Source organism: Mya arenaria, chromosome 14 (genome assembly GCF_026914265.1).
Source record: "Mya arenaria isolate MELC-2E11 chromosome 14, ASM2691426v1".
Classification (NCBI taxonomy): domain Eukaryota; kingdom Metazoa; phylum Mollusca; class Bivalvia; order Myida; family Myidae; genus Mya; species Mya arenaria.
Window position 1 is genome coordinate 44,872,514 of NC_069135.1, and position 22,945 is coordinate 44,895,458.

The 22,945-nt window shown below is 36.7% G+C and overlaps 1 protein-coding gene across 1 annotated transcript in view; it reads right to left on the reverse strand.

The window, feature by feature from the left end:
• The window catches only part of LOC128218273 (FERM domain-containing protein 4A-like), a 101,792-nt gene that overhangs the window by 77,751 nt on the left and 1,096 nt on the right, over positions 1 to 22,945 (reverse strand). Inside the window, exon 2 of the mRNA XM_052925904.1 lies at positions 22,495 to 22,563. Within this exon, the coding sequence (XP_052781864.1) occupies positions 22,495 to 22,509 (15 nt within the window). The 5' untranslated portion in view covers positions 22,510 to 22,563. The remainder of the gene's footprint in view (positions 1 to 22,494; positions 22,564 to 22,945) is intronic.

Here is a 22,945-nt window from a genome sequence, read left to right on the forward strand (position 1 = left end):
CCAGGTTGAAGCTCCAGAACATGGCATACAGTGGACCAGGTTGAAGCTCCATAACATGGCCTACAGTGGACCAGGTTGAAGCTCCAGAACATTAAAATTAGTCACAGATATCTTCTTAATCAAGAAATTAAACAAGGTCACTGCCTCCTTATATAAAACAAAGTATAAACGAAACATGAGTCATTTATGATTACGATTCTCTAAGGATAATTACCCATCATCTGTGTCCACAAAGCCTAGAACAATTACAAACAAATGTACCAAACACCGAGCATTGTTTTATGAGACCAATGAACTGACCCAGGATCAAACAATATAGCTAAATAGATAAGATGCTAGCAATTTAGAACTTGTCCTACAAATAAAGAGCATTTATTACTTCTTTTTGCCTATAAGTAAACATTCAAGCAATTGAAGACATGTATAATGATTTATTTACAAATCCAATTATAGAAACTCTTTGCATTGACATAGAGACAAAATTTCAATCAGAGAATGTCCAACAAAAAGCTAATTTTCTTTAATTTCACCTGTGCAATTAACATGTGGAAATGCTTGTTTGATCTGCCTAGCAATAGGTTTCAACCCTGAATGAGTCTCTCAACCTACCCAATGTGTTTTATTATCATTTCTCTCTGAAACACTCACAACACTTCCTACCACAATCCATCATAGAACACATACCATGCCACCAGACAATCATAAATACAAAACCAATCTATAGCCCAATATGTGAGCCCAGGGATATAAAACACCAGATGTCAACATTTCTAGAAAATAGGAAATAGGAGCACCAAAACCACCTGTGCAGCACTGTTAATGGATTTATGCATGGTGCAAACAGTGGCATTTACCTTGTTATAGGAAAATTGACATTAACTGCTGGGAAATCATAAATCATGCATGAAACCATAGCTGTGCATGGTTATTTAGAACTCAAATTGTTGTACACAATGCACTTTAAGATCTTTAATTCTAAACAAAAGACAACAAGAGCGGTCACAGACAGCTATATCCCCCGCCTCATGGGGGCATTTTTTGTAATGAAAGCCAATCAATGGTAAGGGTAGTTTCTCAGGAACATAAGAAATGCGTAAAATAAACAAAGGGATATAACTCTTTCAAAAATGGTTGAATCGCAAAAGCCTGACAATATGCGCTGCGTCACTACATAGTCATCAATCTGTAAAAGTTTGGTAGAAATCGCATGAAAAACGTAAGAGGAGTTGCCAAGAAACCAATTTTAAATGTAAAATAAGCAAAGGGCAATAACTCTTTCAAAAATGGTCAAATCGCAAAAGCCAGACAATATGCGCTGCTTCACTATATGATCATCAATCTGTGAAAGTTTGGTAGAAATCGCATGAAAAAATGTAAGAGGAGTAGAGAAGCAACCAATTTTAAATGTAAAATAACCAAAGGGCAATAACTCTTTCAAAAATGGTCAAATCAAGAAAGCCCGACAATGTGCGCTGCTTCACTTTATGATAATCAATCTGTGAAAGGTTGGTAGAAATCGCATGAAAAACGTAAGAGGAGTTGCGAAGAAACCAATTTTAAATGTAAAATAAGCAAAGGGCAATAACTCTTTCAAAAATGGTCAAATCACAAAACCCAGACAATATGCGCTGCTTCACTTTATGATCATCAATCTGTGAAAGTTTGGTAGAAATCGCATGAAAAAACTAAGAGGAGTAGCGAAGAAACCAATTTTAAATGTAAAATAACCAAAGGGCAATAACTCTTTCAAAAATGGTCAAATCAAGAAAGCCCGACAATATGCGCTGCTTCACTTTATGATCATCAATCTGTCAAAGTTTGGTAGAAATCGCATGAAAAACGTAAGAGGAGTTGCCAAGAAACCAACTTAAATGTAAAATAAGCAAAGGGCAATAACTCTTTCAAAAATGGTCAAATCGCAAAAGCCCGACAATATGCGCTGCTTCACTTTATGATAATTAATCTGTGAAAGTTTGGTAGAAATCACATGAAAAACGTAAGAGGAGTTGCCAAGAAACCAACTTAAATGTAAAATAAGCAAAGGGCAATAACTCTTTCAAAAATGGTCATATCAGGAAAGCCAGACAATATGCGCTGCTTCACTTTATGATCATCAATCTGTCAAAGTTTGGTAGAAATCGCATGAAAAACGTAAGAGGAGTTGCGAAGAAACCAATTTTAAATGTAAAATAAAAAAGGGCTATAACTCTTTCAAGAATGGTTGAAGCGCAAAAGCCAGACAATATGAGCTGCGTCACTATATAGTCATCAATCTGTGAAAGGTTGGTAGAAATCGCATGAAAAACGTAAGAGGAGTTGCGAAGAAACCAATTTTAAATGTAAAATAAACAAAGGGCTATAACTCTTTCAAAAATGGCTGAATCGTAAAAGCCCGACAATATGAGCTGCTTCACTTTAAGATCATCAATCTATGAAAGTTTGGTAGAAATCGCATGAGAAATGTAAGAGGAGATGCAAAGAAATGAATGTTTGACGAACACACACACGCAAACATACACGCATGCACGGAATCGCGCCTACCATTACTATATCCCCTCGCCTTTACAAGGCGGGGGATAATAAGCAGAGTCAGTGTAAGTACAATTCCATTCCAACAAAATGGTTTAACACCAAATTTCAACTTTTAGATGAACAAGACTGGGATTGCCATTAATATTCTTTTAATTTACAAGCCCTGCTTTATAAAATCTGCAATTTGAGCAAGCCCAGAAAGTATAACCAGCGCAGGGCTTGCTGCTTGTGCGAATTTAGACCACTATAATATTATTATACAGCTGCCACCAGCATGACTAATGTCCCATTGATCCAACTTGTGGTTCACCATTTTCGGAGAATCTGTGAATTTAAAACCAAAAGAGGACAAAATCTCACTGCCAAAGCTGCAACATGGCCAATCAGGATTATAATACTTACACTTAAAGAACACGCGCAAACCTTAAAGAAGACAATTCTATATTTCCAGAGAAAGCAATTCAGTTGGATACTGTTCCCATTATTAACAGTAGTGGAAACCCACTCTTGTCTACTACACAATCATGTTGGCAAAGCACTCTTCAGCCGGTCTCCTCTCCAAGAGTTCTTGTAATCCATTAGCCTAACAAGGTAGCCACATAGCAAACACAAGTCCACTATGGTGCCAATCAAACACACTTCATCACAATTGCCGTCCTGACTTTGTACAGTGTCAATAGCACAACACTGTTGATTTTGTAGGAAATGTTAACTTCTTGAAGGCATCAATGATGAATACATTGGTTACATAGGTTACGTAGGGCACTCATTTTGACCTAATGGCGTCCTTGGTTCGATTGCCAGCCTGGGCTCATATGCCTTTCCGGTTGAAGGCCAACAAAGCAGACAAGTGGGTCTTGACCTCCAGGTACTCGGGTGCCTCTGGTGACAGTCACATGATCTTGTTATGGCTTGTTCTACCATTCTTCTAAAATGGAGTCTTACTTAAATTGACATTTAATTAACTGTGCACACACATAAATTCACCAAGTCTCTTCAAAATTTCTCATTTACTGTATTTTTAATGATTTTTTTACTTCATGCACGATTTGAAACTTACAAATCCAACAATTTGACACAACAAATAAATATAAATTCCAAACGATTGTATACCATTCCACTGCTTTACAAAACCACCTCGCTAAAACGAACAACCCATCAATAATACATGGAAGATCACGGAAATGAATTTGCTCCTTCGACCAAGCAAGGCTTAATTGCACCAAGCTGTTTGATTAAATGAAAATCAATTTAAAACAATGAGTGCTCTGACCTTTAACTATGGACAGAAATTACAAAGATAAATACCCATTTGTATTCAGAGTTTTGATCTTCAGAGACAGACCTGTCAATCATTCATGTTTCAGTCAGGAGTAAATACCAATTAAGAAAATTGAGAAAACATTTTGTGCAAATACAATACAAAGTATGTAAGAAGATATTTGTATATGTAAACAATAGGGTCCAAAGTCAAATAAACAAGAACCGAAATACAATTAAAGCTAAACTGGCCCCATTGCTTGCAATAAATTAGAAAATTTTAACTTGCTTTTGTAATGCAAAATTATTACAAGTTATTGACTGAATTTAATCTGTATAACTCGATGAAGCAAATGAATGTCACAATATTGCTTTTGATGCAATAGAATGTTAGACTGTTACATCACTCAATGCAACAAATAAATGTTACATTTATAATTGCATTTGATGCAAAAGAAATTTTAACCTAGATCACTCAATGCAGTAAATAAATGTTACATTTATAATTGCATTTGATGCAAAAGAAATTTTAACCTAGATCACTCAATGCAGTAAATAAATGTTACATTTATAATTGCATTTGATGCAAAAGAATCATGTTAACCTACATCACCCATTATGCAGCAAATAAATTTTACATTTTTGCATTTTATGGAAATTAATTTTAAGATATTATGTCCGACAATGCAGCAAATGATACTTAATGCTACAGTACACTCCACGCGGAACTACCACTTTCCTCGGTGACTCGGAGGGGTTTTTAATTTATCGCGGATTACCGCCGAGTACGCAACCTTTTTCCTCGCTAAATTTCGCCGAGTTGCACCGAGTTACTCGATTTCTATGGAGGGTTTTATTGCCGGTAGCGCCGGTGATCGTATCGATTTTATGACCTCATCGCGGAACTCCGCGTGTTGTGCATACACGTACATGTAGCTACTACAGTATACATGTATTTCTTCTGTTAAAACAGTATTAAATAATTAGACTATTAAAAATGCAAAGTACAGTAAATTTGTTTTTAAAAACAATTATCGGAAATTTCCATATCAATTTTCATCAACATCGTATAACAACTGTTGTTTTTCACATTATGTAATTAAAAGATATACCATAGCGTGCGTTTGTGTTTGTTATATTAAGGTGTTGAGAACTTAATTAGATTGGAGTAATGAAGGTGTTGGGAACTTTGGAAGTGTGAATATTTTTCGGTCATTTTTTCTTAAGTTGTTATAATAAATGTCAATTGTATTTCCGAGTTATAGATAATAGTATCATAACAATTACACAGTAAACAGATATGAAGGTATCCCATGTTCAACGGTTGGAGATAGTACGCCTGCACAAAGAGGGTTTAACATGTTCAAGGATCGTAAAAGACTTCAGGAGACGTGGCATCGACATCTCGAGAGAGAATGTTAGGTATTGGTTAAGGCAGTTCTCAAACGGCGAGTTCGTGCCTAACAACGAAGGAGCCAGTGCGGCCGTCCAGAGCTTCGCGTCCGTGAGCGAAGAGGCTGCCGAGCTTCTAGAGAAGAACCTACTCCTGGATGGGCTTCAGTCCTGCCGGACTGTCCACAATGACTTGGTTAGAAAAGGCGCGTCACACTCCATATCAACAACACGCCGTGTCATCAAATCGCTAGGGTTTACAGCTTCATCTCCCCGGTACGGCCAGATGGTACGGGACACCAACAAGGAGAAGCGGGTGCAGTTTTGCCAGCGTCTGATACAAGCGAACGATGACCTAGCAAACGTGATATTTACCGATGAGTCGACTGTATCGCTTGAACAAAGCAAACCTGCTTCGTACCACCGACGGGGCACCGTCAACCCCGTCATACCAAAGGCAAAACACCCGGCTAAGGTTCATGTATGGGGTGGGATAAGCCGGCGTGGTGCCACCCAGGTAGCAATCTTCTCTGGAATTATGGAGAAGACATTCTTCACGGGAGAAATTTTGGCGAAACGGGCGCTTCCGTTCATTCAATCCCACTACCCCGACGGACATCGTTTCCAGCAGGATAACGATCCAAAGCATAGGTCAAACCTGGCCCGGGACTTCATGCGAGACAACGGGATACACTGGATGGACGACTGGCCATCAGGTAAATATATGGCATTGGCGTTTTGTGAGTTCTTGGTTTATCTGGTTAGCGACATGATATAACTTTGCCTGTATTTTTCTATGTACATGTTATTAATTCCAATGTAAATTTCAGAATCACCAGACATCAACCCTATCGAGATGGTTTGGGCAAACATGAAGGCACATGTGTACCGTCGGGCGTGCACCACCGTCGACGAGCTCGTGGCGGCCATCCTAAATTATTGGGAGACGGAAGTAACAGTCGCCACATGCAACAGATATATATCATAATCATCGGGTATTATCATCATTATCATCACCATCATTGGGCATTACCATCATTATCATCACCATCATTGGGCATTATCATCTTATATTATCATCATCTTATATTTATATTATATTGCTTATCATCTTATATTATCATCATCATCATCATCATCATCATCATCATCATCATCATCATCATCGGGCATTATCATCATTATCATCACCATCCTTGGGGCATTATCATCATCATCTTATATTATCATCATCATTATCATCAACATCATCGGTCATTATCATCCTCATATTATCATCATCATAATCATCGGGCATTATCATCATTATCATCACCATCATTGGGCATTACCATCATTATCATCACCATCATTGGGCATTATCATCACCATCTTATATTATCATCACCATCATTGGGCATTATCATCAGTATCATCATCATCATCATCATCATCATCGGGCATTATCATCATCATTACAGTAATTGGGCATTTTTAACATCGGGCATCATTATCATCATCATCCGGCATTATCATAATCATCATCGTTATCATCAGCATAATCATCGGACATTATCACCATCATCTGACAATTTATTTTTCTGTCTGTGTATATTTACTTCAATCAAGGTATTGCTTTGCATTATATACATTTTCATGTAACTATATGTTCACTTACCGGCCCTTCGGTCCTGACTTGTTTCCTTGACCTGACCTGCATCTTGTCGTCACATAAATACTTTACAAGAAAATAGCAATTTCCTTCTGTTCGAGTTAAATTTCTCAAAGACATTTTCACTGATGGATTAACACTGATACACTGATACAATATATATACTGATGAATACTATTTGGACTATCGAATGATGAAAAATCGCAGAACCTGGCAATTATATACGTTCTTTTCTAAACATGTCCATTTTCCTATCAAAACGATGTATTGGCGTCGGATGGCATGTTGTTTCAGTCGAACCGCTAAACACGGAAATTGGGCCCTCACCTGTTCCCAAGTTGGCATGAATACATACCTTTTTTGACACGTTGTACCTTTTTGACACGTTGTTTCGAAAAAGGGGCCTCAAAGATATCTAGGTGGCAAATGTTTAAGACGCGCTATAAACTAGCACCATTGTTGACAGGTTGTGGCCAAAAAAGGGACCCCAGTTTGATACTTAATAAGCCAATATTTATTACGCAAATCCTGTTTATTATGGGAAACAAGCTTGACATTTATGAATAAAAATATATCAAGACAGAAACAGCCTTTTGTTATTCAACTGAATTACGTCCCCCAGATCCTGAAAAATAACAGAATCGAACAGTGCATGTATGTATATGTATCAAGATGACTGTTATATATTTATCAATTTGAATAATGTTAGCAATTACAGTACATCTTACTTGTAGTTTATATGATGATTATTAATATAACTGAGCGACTAAATTTAATTTAAATTACAATTTACATGTACCTGAAATAATATAACAAAACAAAATAAACTATATATAACGTAAAAACAGGAACAAACAGTTTCCAAATCGTCATCATGCACAACTATTAAAATTTATAAGGGGCACAATTAAAATGTCAAAACGTAGCTTTTATACGTTTGCGACAAGTTTAACAGTACTAAAACAACTTTTAAATAAAACTCTCGTTTTGAAGTGAAAGCATAATAATGCATCATTACTTTAAAGAAACAGGTCATAAATCGATATTGTGCGCCTTTAAAAGAGTACGGGTTTTACCAGTCGTGAACGTGAGTCTGAAAAGTAGTGAGAAAAAACAATGATAAATGTAGCAAAAATTATCAAATAAATTAAACAAAATTAGGTACAGTGGGAGATTCTTATCGGTTTTCCTCCGAGTTTCGCGGTGTTTTTACCTCCGAGTAACGCGGCGATTGTAATTATACGGTCCGCTGATTAGCCTCGGTGGCTGAACGAGTAAAAACGCCGAGGAACGAGGATTATCATCAATTGGATGTCGTGTCCGCGATAGCCAAAATCCGCCGAGGAAAACGGAAAGTGGTAGTTCCGCGTGGAGTGTACTGTACGTTTACACTATTTTCCCGGTGGCCACGGCAGCCCTGTTTGCCCGAAACGTATTGCGCCGTGGGATTTTGCCATTTTTGTCTCCATAAACAAGTATTGTTAGGTTGTGCTAAGTTTCCTTACGTTTTATCAAGGAAACCGTGACAAGCCGTAGGGGCAAAAAGTGGTTCGTCCAAGGCGCACTAAGGTCCGGGCGCGGTCTACCAGGGATGCATGTATGTTGCGTCCCGGTCCGATACGTTCTGATGTGATCCCTCACGTTGTTCTCGTCTTCTTCCAGGTCTGATGCGTATTCCACGTTTTGTCAAGGCCTCCTATGCATCGAACGTGAACACCGCAGAGCTTTGGATTACGTTTGTGTCCACGGTATAAAGAAAATCCCCCAAGCAACAGCTATCGTCCACCCTAGCTTGCCGTGAAAACCGTGACAAAACGAAGCACAACGTGACAAAACTGGAAAGAATGCCGGGGATTACATATGATTCCCGTCCCCCCACGGACGATTTATAAGTTGTGTAACGGCCTATTACGTACTGTCACGTGTCATTGCGTTTACCCCGTTTTACAACGACCTACTATGTTTCTCATCAACACTGTGGCAGCCGTGGCAATTTTTTTGACAGTTTAAAATTCTGGCCCGGCATGCACAGCAATAACGGTCTGTCACGTTTGCATATTTCGTTCCCCCGTGCTGTCTCACGTTTATCCCGTTTTCTCCACGGTGGTCTGAAACGGGGCTGCCGTGGCCACCGGGAACATACACCGTATTATATCATGCATAGGACGCACTTTTTTAACCCCAATTCTCGTCTTAAAAAGTGCCTGCGTCCTTTCTATGTTATTAGAATTTCATCTGTTTTTTCCAAGTCCATTTCAGGTTGAAAATATCGGACCATGGAAGAACGCAGTAATAGTAAGTATCTGTACTGCGTCACCGAAGAGAACAACTGACATAGGTAAAATCACGCAAGTTAACACACGCAGATATATATTGAATGTTTACTTTAAAATGAATTATTGAGAAATAAATTGAAAACAAACATGAGTGTTAACTTTTTTACAAAAGGGATGCTACTCACAAAAACTCGATGTGAGTCAGCATTTAACTGGATCGAGTTATAACGGCAACGGAAAATCGGGAAAGGAGGTAAATATAAAATAATCGTTGTTCATGATTTTAATGTTTCGGTATTTTACAAAACATTTTGTTGTATGTTACTGTTTTAAAAAAAAATAATAAAGGAATGTGCATAACGCAAAGTAGCATTATTTTCACTATCAAATCTTTTCAAATGTGCGAAGGTGTGAAAAACACCCGCTGTCTGTCATTAGAAAAACATCAATAGAACGAACTATTGCGATGGTAATACCGTATGGTTGGTTGTTCGCACTTTACCCGTCATGGCTTCTGCTTGCAAGGATAATTACCGACACGCATTAATTATGCCTGACATGCTTTAATCCGCGCAGCGACAAGCCTTATCAAAACAGTCATCAGTTTTGACAATACACAGTTTTGCAACGGTTGCAATGGTTGACTGTCATCCAGAACGCATGTCGGAACTATTGCAACGGTCGCAACGGTTGACTGTCAGTCAGAAGGCGTGTCGGGACTATTGCAGCATTTGTATAAGTCTTATAATGATCTCAAAATGTCAAGACTTATATCATTGTTGTGTACACTAAATTTCCGAAATGCTAAATTACCGAAATACGACGATAATTATCGAAATACACAAGACAGTTATTGAAATATGCCTTATATACATTTTTTTTTTACTTCAATAAATGTTATAAATATTTTATCAACCTCGATTTTTCAGCTCCGATTTTGACATTTTTCCGCTGCGTTCTATCTTATATATTAAGGGTTTTTACCCCCGTTTTTTCAACTATTATTTTGCCTGCGTCCTATCTATGCTAGCCTCCTATACATGATATAATACAGTAGTGTAAACGTAGCATAAACGATTATGAATATGATGCAATATAATTACATATACTGTATCTTAATGCAACACATCTCCAAACATGTATGAAGTTTTTAGAATTAATCCATTTCTGAAATCACAAACTCAGTAATAAGTGCAATTAATGGTTTCATTTATATCGCTCTTTTTATTCATATTATACACCAACACATTTGTGCTACAAAAGCTGAGAAACTTGATTTTTGTAGAAAAACATGGAAATAAAATCTATATTCACTAATTATTATCAAAATTTCTTCAATAAGTAGCTGTTTACTGTTCAAACACTCCAGTGTTTCTCAAATTAAAGGCATACAAGTAACAGATGGCTGGTATTAAAATGAAACATAAATGAAAGTGAAGTACGCCTCACATTATGTTTAAGAAGGTTTACTAGTAATCCAAGCCAGAATTACTTTAATATTACTTATCTTGTCAAAGGAATTTTCATGTGGACAAATACAGGGATGGGCTATTTATGAAACCTACTAAATACACAAATAAAAGTTTTCACTACCATTTGCGAATTAAATTTCAACTGTAAGACGACTCAGGCCTCACATTCCTGGAGTTGAACAGATTACCTTAGTGTCACTTTGACCGAGATGTAGACAGTTCACATAAGCTATTCAACTTTTAAACAAATACTAAATATTATCAGATGAAATTTTAAGTAAATGACTGCAGTAATATCAGTTAAACTTCAAATTCAATTTCAATGCAAAACCATAACAATTTTATCATTATTGTATGCCAATTTTATTTTATCAGTAAACTGGAAACGCAGACTTTCTCAGAACAGTACACCAAACTTGACACTTTATACAAATCAAACTAAAAGCCAAATTCTGTTAATTACCCAGGAGTTGCATTGCCTTTGCACAACAAAAATAACAAGAATGCCTGAAAGAAACTTAAAATAGAAGCTGGAACAGTTTTATGCCACAATAAAAACAGTTACAATCATTTCCAATCTCATTTACAAAATAGAAGCGAAAATAAAAATCACGCGATAATGCAATACTCAATTACGACCCCGAGATGCACATCATGTGCACGCTGCTCATTTACAAAAAAAAAACACTCCCAGACATTGCCGTCTGCATTTCGAAAACGCTGTCTGCATAGTTTGAAAACGTGATCTTGCTATTTTAATTGTCCAAACAAATTACACAAAGGCTAGAGCCAGGCAATGCAGGAAAATCAATGTCATCCTTTTATCATTAAATTCTAAAACACTCCAGGGACATTGAAAGTTTTTCTTTCAAATCAATACTAGTTAATATGATATTTACAAAATAGTTACAATACCATAAACACTTGGTTATCCTACAACTTTATGCAAACTTTTTTATTAATATTCTTCTGATGCCTTAAAATTGCATACAAATTAAAAACCTGATATTTAACAATACAGTTGCTGAAGCTACTTCTTTATTAACTTTTGTTATATACATGTATGTACCATATCTGGTTTCTCAAGAAAATGATCTGGTATCTAATTTCCATTTCTGAATTTCCGAATTTTCTGAATTTTTGCACACTAAAAATATATAAATTTCATCACTATATTTTCCCTTCTAAAATCACAATTAAACACCATCTTAATAGGAATGTAAAGCTCACTCTTACTTAACAAGATTAAAGCACAACTTGAATTAAACCCAGATTCCTTACTAACACTGAAAAATTCATCAATATCTCCCAGACTCTTTACACATGGACAGTCATCTCTGTCATAAAGATGCTTGACACTCCAGCCCCATCACACTTGGTAACGCACGTTGCACGATGTTATGCTAATTGACTATTGTGACAGCCCTACAAAATCCAATAACATGACCAAGTTATGGATTTGAGTCGAACTAGATTTCCCAATATTTCTTTGCTTTCACATATTCCTACATAAGATTAGGACCTAGACTTTGATACCTTGCACCATATGTTTGTTAATTAAATAGCTTCATAATATCATGGTTCAAAAATAGCAACATTCAAATGAAAATTAAATTCTAAATTCAATATTTCCCCCCATAAAATACTGAAATTCACTCTCAGATCATAATTCTCTGTATATAATAAACAAAAGATATGTCTCACAGACATATTGAATATCAGTGCAAATTGTCAATTTTATGACGATAAGCTCCCTGACAGATCAATTCTATGATAATAAACTCTGGAAGGACTAAGACAATAGCTATTTAAAAGAGCTATTTAGGCTGTTTTTCACCTTTAAGAATAGTTCACATGCTGTCATTAGATGTCAAAGTAAAACAGCTGAAATGACTTTTCATTTCTTTTGTTCTTTTAATACCCCATACAAGGTGCAGCCTTTGAAAAGCAATCTGGGAAAATTCCCTATATCAAACGCCTATTTCTTTGAACAGAGGGGGACACTTATACCACTAAAATCCTAATATATATTAATACACTTCACTAATTTAGTTCTGCATCCTTACACCAAGATCTCACTACAGTACAATTTCTTCCCACCAAAAATACCCCCATTGCCACAGTTCCGGAAATGCATTCTGGGGTCACTGCATGAAACCCAGACTTATTATAACAGAGGACACCCATTCCAGTAAACTGCAGGTGCATTTCTCAGACTGACACCATCATTTACAACACACTGAATACAGATCTATGTCCATAAGACACAATATCCCTAAAAAACAAGCTGATGCTGATAAACAAAGCCTCCACTCACACCAACATGCCTGAGACCCTGAATAACATGATGGTGGAAGCCCGGGTATTAAATCCAGACTCCTTTGAATATTGATGACAATTACACCAGTAAAATTCTTACACTTATCTGATTGACACCATCTTACAACACCATGTCCTAACAAGCCAAGATCTCCCCAAAAAACAAACTGATGCTGATAAGCCAAGCCTCTCCTTTCTGCTTCATGGGGCATGGGACAGGTTGACACAGGGGGAGATGATTAGTGAGCACAGTTCTTGTCCATCAATATAATGATTTATAGAGGAAGACTAGAGTTAAAGAAAAGGCATAAGAATATAATATAATACTTCAACAATTTCTCTTGCAAATAGTGCTTGCTGATTAAGTTAGTTTATTCTCATTGTTTTGCCCATTTGTGTTATGAAAGCCATAATTTACCGAATCACTGGGAAAAGTTTGTGTCTTTGGTAATGATACCGAGCAGCATGATATCCTACATGCGTTTAATAATGAAACCAGCACACCATTCCTTAGTGGGGCTATGAAACCAGCATGCCATGAGAAAGCTTCCCTTTTGGGGCTATGAAACCAGCATGCTAATAGAAAGATTCCCTATTGGGGCTATGAAACTAGCATGCCATGAGAAAGTTTCCCTTTTGGGGCTATGAAACTAGCATGCCATGAGAAAGCTTCCCTTTTGGGGCTATGAAACTAGCATGCCATGAGAAAGCTTCCCTTTTGGGGCTATGAAACTAGCATGCCATGAGAAAGTTTCCCTTTTGGGGCTATGAAACTAGCATGCCATGAGAAAGCTTCCCTTTTGGGGCTATGAAACTAGCATGCCATGAGAAAGCTTCCCCTTTGGGGCTATGAAACTAGCATGCCATGAGAAAGTTTCCCTTTTGGGGCTATGAAACTAGCATGCCATGAGAAAGTTTCCCTATTGGGGCTATGAAACCAGCATGCCATGAGAAAGCTTCCCTTTTGGGGCTATGAAACTAGCATGCCATGAGAAAGTTTCCCTTGTTGGGCTATGAAACCATCATGCCATAAGAAAGTTCCCCTATTGGGGCTATGAAACCATCATACCATGAGAAAGTTTCCCTTGTGGGGCTATGCAACCATCATGCCATAAGAAAGTTCCCCTATTGGGGCTATGAAACCAGCATACCATGAGAAACTTTTCCTATTGGGGTAACGAAACCAGCATACCATGAGAAAGTTTCCCTTATTGGGTTATGAAACCAGCATACCATGAGATAGCTTCCCTTGTAGGGCTATAAAACCATCTTATCATAAGAAAGTTTCCCTAGTGGGGTTATGAAACCAGCATACCATGAGAAAGTTCCCCTAGTGGCTTTATAAAACCAGGTGGGATTCTAACTCAACAACCTCTTGGGTAGGAAGCAGCACCACCTTACCACTATAGCCTGGAGTGGGGCAGGTAAATTTGGTGACCACTAAGGTGTAAACTCTTGCAACAGACTTGACTTAGTCTCTATGAAAAATGAAGAAAGACCAAAAAACAATCATCCTCTCTCTTCTTTTTGCTATCAACCCTTCTGGAAATTGCTGATTTGGAGATTCTTCCTGTAAAATAATTATGATGAGAATATCTCTAATAATATTTTATGACGTTCTCTTCATTTTACACACAATATTGTCTCCACAGGGGAAAGCAGGTTATCCTTCTTCACTTGTTTTCTCTGTGGAATCAAGATTTCTAACATATTTTTGAGAAGTCTATCACGAAATGTGAAAACGTAGAATTGGTAAATTGCTTACAAAACGCTTCAGAAACTTCGAATAATGATACTAGTAGCTTGTACAAAAAATCGGTGTCTGACAACATGCATCGTCATCATTATTCCAACAACCTGCTCCACATGTAACAACAGCATCCCCAAAAAACATGCACAAATATGCAAAAATGTCTGAAATATGACGGATTAGCCCTGATTCCCAGTGTTTCTTCCAACTAAAGTAAACACAGGATCAAGGTATTAACAAACAATATTCAACAAAGAATTCCAGGCAAGCTTTTTCTAGAAATACAGCTTGCAACATTGCAGATTCTGGTGAAATTCTTGCCCAAAGTAGTAATACATCTGAACCAAATGAGTGATCTGTTTATTCAAAGGTGTAAAGTGATTTTCACCTGACTTTTTTTCTTCCATAGCCAATTATATGTACAGAGAAAGTTTTGATATTCCGCTACAACTATGAAAGTTGTCAAATATTTGAAGCACCATTTAGTATTCCATTACTATATTTGAATCTTTTACGCACAGAAATAAAATTTGCAAAAGAAACACCATCATTTTCACTTTCAGTTATTAGAATACTTTCACAACAACCGATCACCCAAGACCATGTGACCCCTCCTTTATCTAAAGGGCGGCTCCAAAATTAACCTGATCAATTAAGAATACGAAAACAACACTCCACAAAAAAAGACATTCCACTTAACCCTCAGTCAATTAGCCAGTATAAAACTGACAGATAAGTCAAGAAATGTAAGCATAATTATTTTTAATGATACAAAAAGAATAAAATCTTATCATAAAATGGATCAAAGACAAATTGCATGAGGAAACACCCTTTTACATCTGATTCAAATTTCAGAAAAAAAAATTCATTACATTTTACCAACATTGCATTGCGGCAACATTATAAATGTCAATTCCAATATTGAAAAACTATTTCCACTTATTTCATCCTAACAACTTGCAAATGTTATTTCATTACTTCCAATAAATCATCCAAAAATCATAACACAATCATTATCTCAAAGCGGTTTACAAAATACAAATCCCCTCTGGTTGCAAAGATTGATTCTTAGAAACAATAACTCCAAATCACTTCAAAATCACTTGGCTACTGTTTTTAGATGTGATCAGTTATCAGCTGTGAGGTTTTCTCTGAAGTCCATACCAATGTTCTTTCTATTTTTGACAAGATCATTCCTAATATTAAATCTGACAGCCAGAATAGCCTTATCAGTTAGTGTGCATTACATCAATGCTATTACAATTGATGGTGCAGCTAATTTGCACCAAAAATAGTACATTTATCAGTAACAGGAAATATCTGATGCTTATGTAGCAACAAAAGCTAACAATCAATTAACTTGATCAATGGATTTCTGTGTCCAAAAATAGGATTTTTTCACTTATTTTTTACAAAATCATTTCTTAACCTATGCTACATTAGCCAGTAGTGGCCACAGATACAGCCAGATATGTGAGCTGTAGTGGCCACCAATACGGCCAGATATGTGAGCAGTTGTGGCCACAGATTCGGCCAGATATGTGAGCAGTAGTGGTAACAGATACAGCCAGATATGTGAGCAGAAGTGGCAACTCATATGGCTAGATATGTGAGCAGTAGTGGTAACAGATACGGCCATATATGTGAGCAGTAGTGGTAACAGATACGGCCTTATATGTGAGCAGAAGTGGCAACTCATATGGCCAGATATGTGAGCAGTAGTGGTAACAGATACGGCCATATATGTGAGCAGTAGTGGTAACAGATACGGCCTTATATGTGAGCAGTATAGGCCACAGATACTGCCTGATATGTGAGCAAAAGTGGCCACCAATGTGACCAGATATGTGAGCAGTAGTGGCCACTGACATGGCCAGATATGTGAGCAGTAGTGGCCACTGATATGGCCAGATATGTGAGCAGTAGTGGCCACTGATATGGCCAGATATGTGAACAGAAGTGGTAACAGATTCGGCCTTATATGTGAGCAGTAGTGGCCACAGGTACTGCCTGATATGTGAGCAGTAGTGGCCACTGACATGGCCAGATATGTGAGCAGTAGTGGCCACTGATATGACCAGATATGTGAACAGTAGTGGCAACTGACATGGCCAGATATGTGAGCAGTAGTGGTAACAGATACTGCCTGATATGTGAGCAGTAGTGGCCACTGACATGGCCAGATATGTGAGCAGTAGTGGCCACTGATATGACCAGATATGTGAGCGGTAGTGGCAACTGACATGGCCAGATATGTGAGCAGTAGTGGCCACAGATACTGCCTGATATGTGAGCAGTAGTGGCAACTGACATGGCCAGATATGTGAGCAGTAGTGGCCACTGACATGGCCAGATATGTGAGCGGTAGTGGCCACTGATATGGCCAGATATGTGAGCAGTAGTGGCCACAGATACTGCCTGATATGTGAGCAGTAGTGGCCACTGACATGGCCAGATATGTGAGCAGTAGTGGCCACTGACATGGCGAGATATGTGAGCAGTAGTGGCCACTGACATGGCCAGATATGTGAGCAGTAGTGGCCACAGATACTGCCTGATATGTGAGCAGTAGTGGCCACTGACATGGCCAGATATGTGAGCAGTAGTGGCCACTGACATGGCGAGATATGTGAGCAGTAGTGGCCACTGACATGGCCAGATATGTGAGCAGTAGTGGCCACTGACATGGCCAGATATGTGAGCAGTAGTGGCCACTGACATGGCGAGATATGTGAGCAGTAGTGGCCACAAATATGGTCTGATATGTGAACAGTAGTGCCCACTGATATGGCCAGATATGTGAGCAGTAGTGGCCACCAATACGGCCAGATATGTGGCCAGTGATACTGCCAGATATGTGAACCGTAGTGCCCACTGATATTGTTAGATATGTGAGCAGTAGTGGCCACTGATAAGGCCAGATATGTGAGCAGTAGTGGCCACTGATATGATCAGCTATGTGAGAAACTAAGTTATTATCCTCTGACAGGAGAGTTGATGTTGAAAAATAGTTGTTAGTTTTCATCCAAATTTTTGTGGGTTAGGGCCCAACTTAAGGGCACATTTTCTTGGCCTCTCAAAATTTACACCCTAGTACTGATTTCTACCAAGAACATATAGAAGAATTTGATTCATGTCCATGTAAATTAGCTTCACTATAGCCTAAACAAGTGAAGTTGAAATGAACTTGCTTTAAAGCCAACACTGAAGGTCCTTCCAATTATACTTCAAAGTGAAAAAAAAATGTTTCCCTCAGTACACAATTCCATAAATCACAAGGTCTGGACTTCTAGCTGTGACCATGAACCAGTAAAATCTGACATATGCAGTCATTAAGATCAATTACTTGCCTCATGATCTACAAAGCTTCAATGACCACAGGGAAGCAATTAAAAGCAGGAAGACTTATTCACGGAGTTCATTTCCAGGTTTCCTCAATTAGGCTGGAGGAAAACAAAATATAAGATTCATGTCCAAAGAATGGGAAGGTGGTTTATTTTATTGAATCATTAAAAAATGCATTTCAATAATTTTGACATCATACTTCTGATTTTCACCACTTCCTGCCGGCCAGGTCTTTTTTTATCAAAAATAAAAGCATAAGGGCAAGGGGTAGTAAGCAAACGGGAAAGAACATCTCAAGTGTATTCTTCGCTGGCCACTGCTTATGTTTAAGTTACAACATTCATTTTCACCACAAGAATAATCAAATGTTAATTTCATTTCTTCTTTATCTTGAAGTAAGCTATCAGATTTATTGATTATGCATTGGTGTGAAAACTGTCTTTTAATAGGATTTATTTCTTGAGGTTGTCTTTGTAATTCCATTATAAGGAGAGTAGCTCTTAAATCAAAAGTACACCTCAAAAGTCTCATTCGTTTTTTAGCTGTGAGTTTCTCTGAGAAAAAATTCTGATACAGTCATAGCCTTGGTGACGGCAGCATGCAACAATCTTGGGAATAGCCCAAAATCACATATCTCATATGAAACTTAGTAAAATGTCCAGTTGCCAAAGATGTGGAGCAAAGGCTTATAACTCTGGTCTAAGCAACCATTAAGTTATGCCCCTTTTTACTATAAACACAGACAAACATTAACATTCGTTGTGTGGCAGGCTTGTTAGCCAATGAGATTTCATTTCATATACATTTTTTATAATCAAAAGGTTAACAGCAGTCAATCTCACTTATCTTGAAATAATTACTCAGAAAACAGCTACTAGTCAATAGTTTGACAATAACTGACCTTTCCATATTAAACACTTCGTATAGGCATTAATACTGCATCATATCAACTAACACTGGCATTTACTGGGCAGAAAAATGGACACTTTTTGCAATGAATGTCACTTATATTGATGTATGTCCTTAGAGTAAGCCTTAAAACCAAGTGTATGGAGCAAGTTCGCTTAAAATGGTGAAACAGCACAAAATGCATAAAAATACCATAATATATTTCATACAGTAAAATAAAGCAATTATTCCCCTTTATGATGCCTGCTTTGAAGAATATTAAAAGCTTTAAACTGCATTTAAACATAGCTGTACAAGTTAACTTGTCTTAAAAAGAAAACTAGTGCAACAATCTTTAAATGCAGCCCTAAACTAAAAAAAAAATATATTGCAAAAAATGTAAATCTCTTTTGACCCATTTCAGTAAAAAAATAACACTGAAATCTACCCATGTACAGGATATAAACATTTTATCACAACAGCATTGCGAGTCTGTTCGTTTTTCTAAACAATGTTCATCAAAAATTGTTTTTGTTTCTTCAGAAAAACAGACGAGTAAAAAATGTTTACACTTCTGAATCTGAAATACACAAGTCCCAATATATAGGGAGATTGAATGGTACATTTGTATACAAGTATTCAGGGTGGCTCATTCAAAACAGCTTTCAATGTTCGTGAGAAAATGTGAAATGAGGCAATTGATTAGACTACATAACTGATTGATTTGAGCTTGCTTGAATAGGTAAAATTTTATTAAGTAATACATTCACATCAATTTGTCAGAAATAAATGCCCCTTTAATCATAACAACTCTTGCATTTCATTGAAACATGTTTGTTCAAAAAAAATCTCATGGGCAGACTTCAACAAAATCATTTCTTTCAAAATAAATCATGTTTTCTATGAGCTGGACTTTTTTTTAAATCATTGCCAAAATTGCTTTATATAACAAGAATAATCCTAAATACAAGTCATATTTAAGAATATTTTTGGACTGCCTCAAAACCAGTAGACCAAAAGACAAAAAACATTTCCAGCTTAAATGAACATGCATATAGCTGACAAGAGAATTTCTCAGAGCAGTCACAAAGCATAGGAATCTGAATTACTCCGGCTGATGATTCTGGAAAAATGCACAATCAATCAAACACAGGACCAGAGGACATGAAAACACATAGCAAACACCAAGACTGGAATCCCTAACCAATTACTGAAAACCATCCACATACATCTTGTCAACCGGATAACAAACAATCCTGTCACTAGTGGTGACCTTTTCCAACCCTGGGGAAGAACCCTTAAGCCCCTGGGAAATGATTGTATCAATCCAGCACACAGCATCAGAAGACATTTCTTCTGCAAATGTCCTGGAATCTTGGAATAAAAGATTAAGACACACAACATACATAAATAACATTATCTGAGTTTGCCTGAAAATTAACGACACACATCCAAGACAATGACACATTTAATTAATTAGGTTAATGGAAGATCAGTACCAATAAAGAAAGTAACTAATCCTAATTTTCATACATCTTACGTCAATTCTTTCATGAAATTGAATTCTAACACTTCCACCTTTGTGACATCAAAAAAGGAAAATCTTTTAATTAATAAGGCACTGATATAACTATCAATTCCATGCTTGCCACTTAAACAAATCACCCCACACATAAGTAATATATATCTGAACATTCAAGATAAAAAAACTCATGTATCCCGGTCAACTCAACATATAAATCTACCAGTCACGGTTGACATTCATTCTTCAACTTTTTAAATATATATCAGAGTTGTGGCAATTCACATCTGTATGTCAAATTATCCACTTCAAAAGTTTCATATAAAGACACAGAGGGGGGTTTGAATTAATTTTCAGAAGCCATGAAATGCCCCTTTCATAAATATGTATAGCTATTTTCACCTTTAACTTTTTTGTAAAATTAATTTAGCACAAACAGTGCTAATGTTATATAAGTCAGCATTTCATGGTAGGTAAAAAAATATTGTTTATCAATTTCATATTTCATTTAATATTAAATGAACAAACAAAGAATAAATATATAAATGTAAGTGTATAAATGCAATAAGTTCAGTGCTTTCAGCAAATGTTGGGAAGTCTGAGGCCTGTCCTTTCATTTGGGGGAAATTTTAATGTCTAAACTCTTCTTCGAAAGTTTCTTCAGCCTTTCCATGTCAGGAAATTTTAATGTCTAAATTCTTCAAAAGATTATTCCTCTGTGCTTCAAGCTTATTCATAAATCTATGTTAAATAGGTGAGTGGGGTAAGATTTTTCTCTTGAAAATGAAAAGCCATCAGTGAAGCAAGTGATTGTTTTTGGCAGAGAGAGGGAACCACTTGTTACCTTGGTTGTCATCACTAAGCATCAATCAGGAATTCAATATTCCCCCCCCCCCCCACTCCAAGAAAACATGCGTTACCTCATTAACCCACCCCTGAGAATACACTGAATGAACATTGGCTGTAAAACCAAGCATACAGGTTTTGTTTCCAAGGAAGCTTCATCTTTGATTTCTAAATAGCATATAATTTAGTATCCTATTATGCTTTTTATTTTGCCATTTTGCTTCAATAGATGTCAAAATGTAACATGTTGTCCAGTGTTATTCTGTGTCTTCAATGTTCAGTTCACGTAGATTCATGGTACTACAGTATGTGTTTTCTCTATTGATAAAGAAAAGGGACTTGAGTGATTTGTTGAATTTTTCATAAAATTGTTGTGCAAGATTATTCAAACAGTGAAAACAAATAACAGTCTGCTAAATTCACTTCCCTTATTGTAAGAACTGTAAGAACAAGCATAGTCAACTGTGCAATACACAGAATATTTCTTGTTATTTACATTTAGGTATAACTCTATGCTTGCCTTTTTTAGTGAGTATGACTTATCTCCCTTATGAATACTGTTGAATAATCATACACAAAGTGCCACAACCCCAAAATATTTTCCCAAAAGGAACTTGAGTCAAATTTCATAAATTTCTATTTTACATATGGCAAAATATTGCTACTGAAATACATTTTTAAAGTACATCTGTACATGCTATCTGTTCTAAAGTATACTGAAATGTTAAGTGAGTACTACTGTGTCTAACTCATGATTTGATATCATTTTTCGTTTCCCATGTAATGCATCTAAAAACACATATAAAACAGATTTTAATTATTTTACATTTTGAATTCGAAATTAAAGAAAAAAATACACTTAAAGCATAAAAAATATTCTGGTTTTAGTGTGGAGCGAGCCCACGCCAGTACAGTCAAGTAAAAATAAGAAAACTGACAACAAAACCATACGCCCACAAAGACTCATACTCAATCAAAAGGATAACTTAATCATTAAGCCTTTTTGAAAAATAGTGGACTTCACAGAAAATATTTTAGCCTACATCAACATTTGTAGAAGAGTTCTAACCGTCAGTATCTTAGTTTACACGCATGATTTGCCACACTTTATTTTGTCATAAAAAAAGTGCATTTTAATTAAAGACAAAATGTAACTAACACTGTGGGTAGCATATTTGCTGTGTTAAATATAACGGTTCTTAGAAATATTACATTAAATAATATAGTTTTTGCATACTTACACTTTCCTGGTACATCTGGGAAGTTGTGCTGTTCAGGTCAGTCACATAAATTTACCTGCAGGATCTTCCCTGAAAACAAAAACTGAAATGAGTTTATTGTTCTCAAAATAAGTTGAAAGCATGCATTTCATAAGAATTTAAAAAACAACAACTTTGCAGATGATAATATATAGAAGTTGTTTTAATGTCTTGCAAAAATGACATTTTTACACAATTCTTTTGGAAAATTAAAGTATTTTGACAGGCCCAAATATTATTTTACATGCTCAATGTTGGGCTTCTGGTATTTCGGGCAAATAAATGAATGGAAAAATCAATTCAGTGATCAACGTCAGCATGATCTTCGATGCAGGGTTTCCGCTCGGGATCACCATTGTCGCCATTTGCAACAAAATCACTTCAAGGGGGATATTTTTTAATACGGCAATTTTTATGGCGACAAAGATATTTC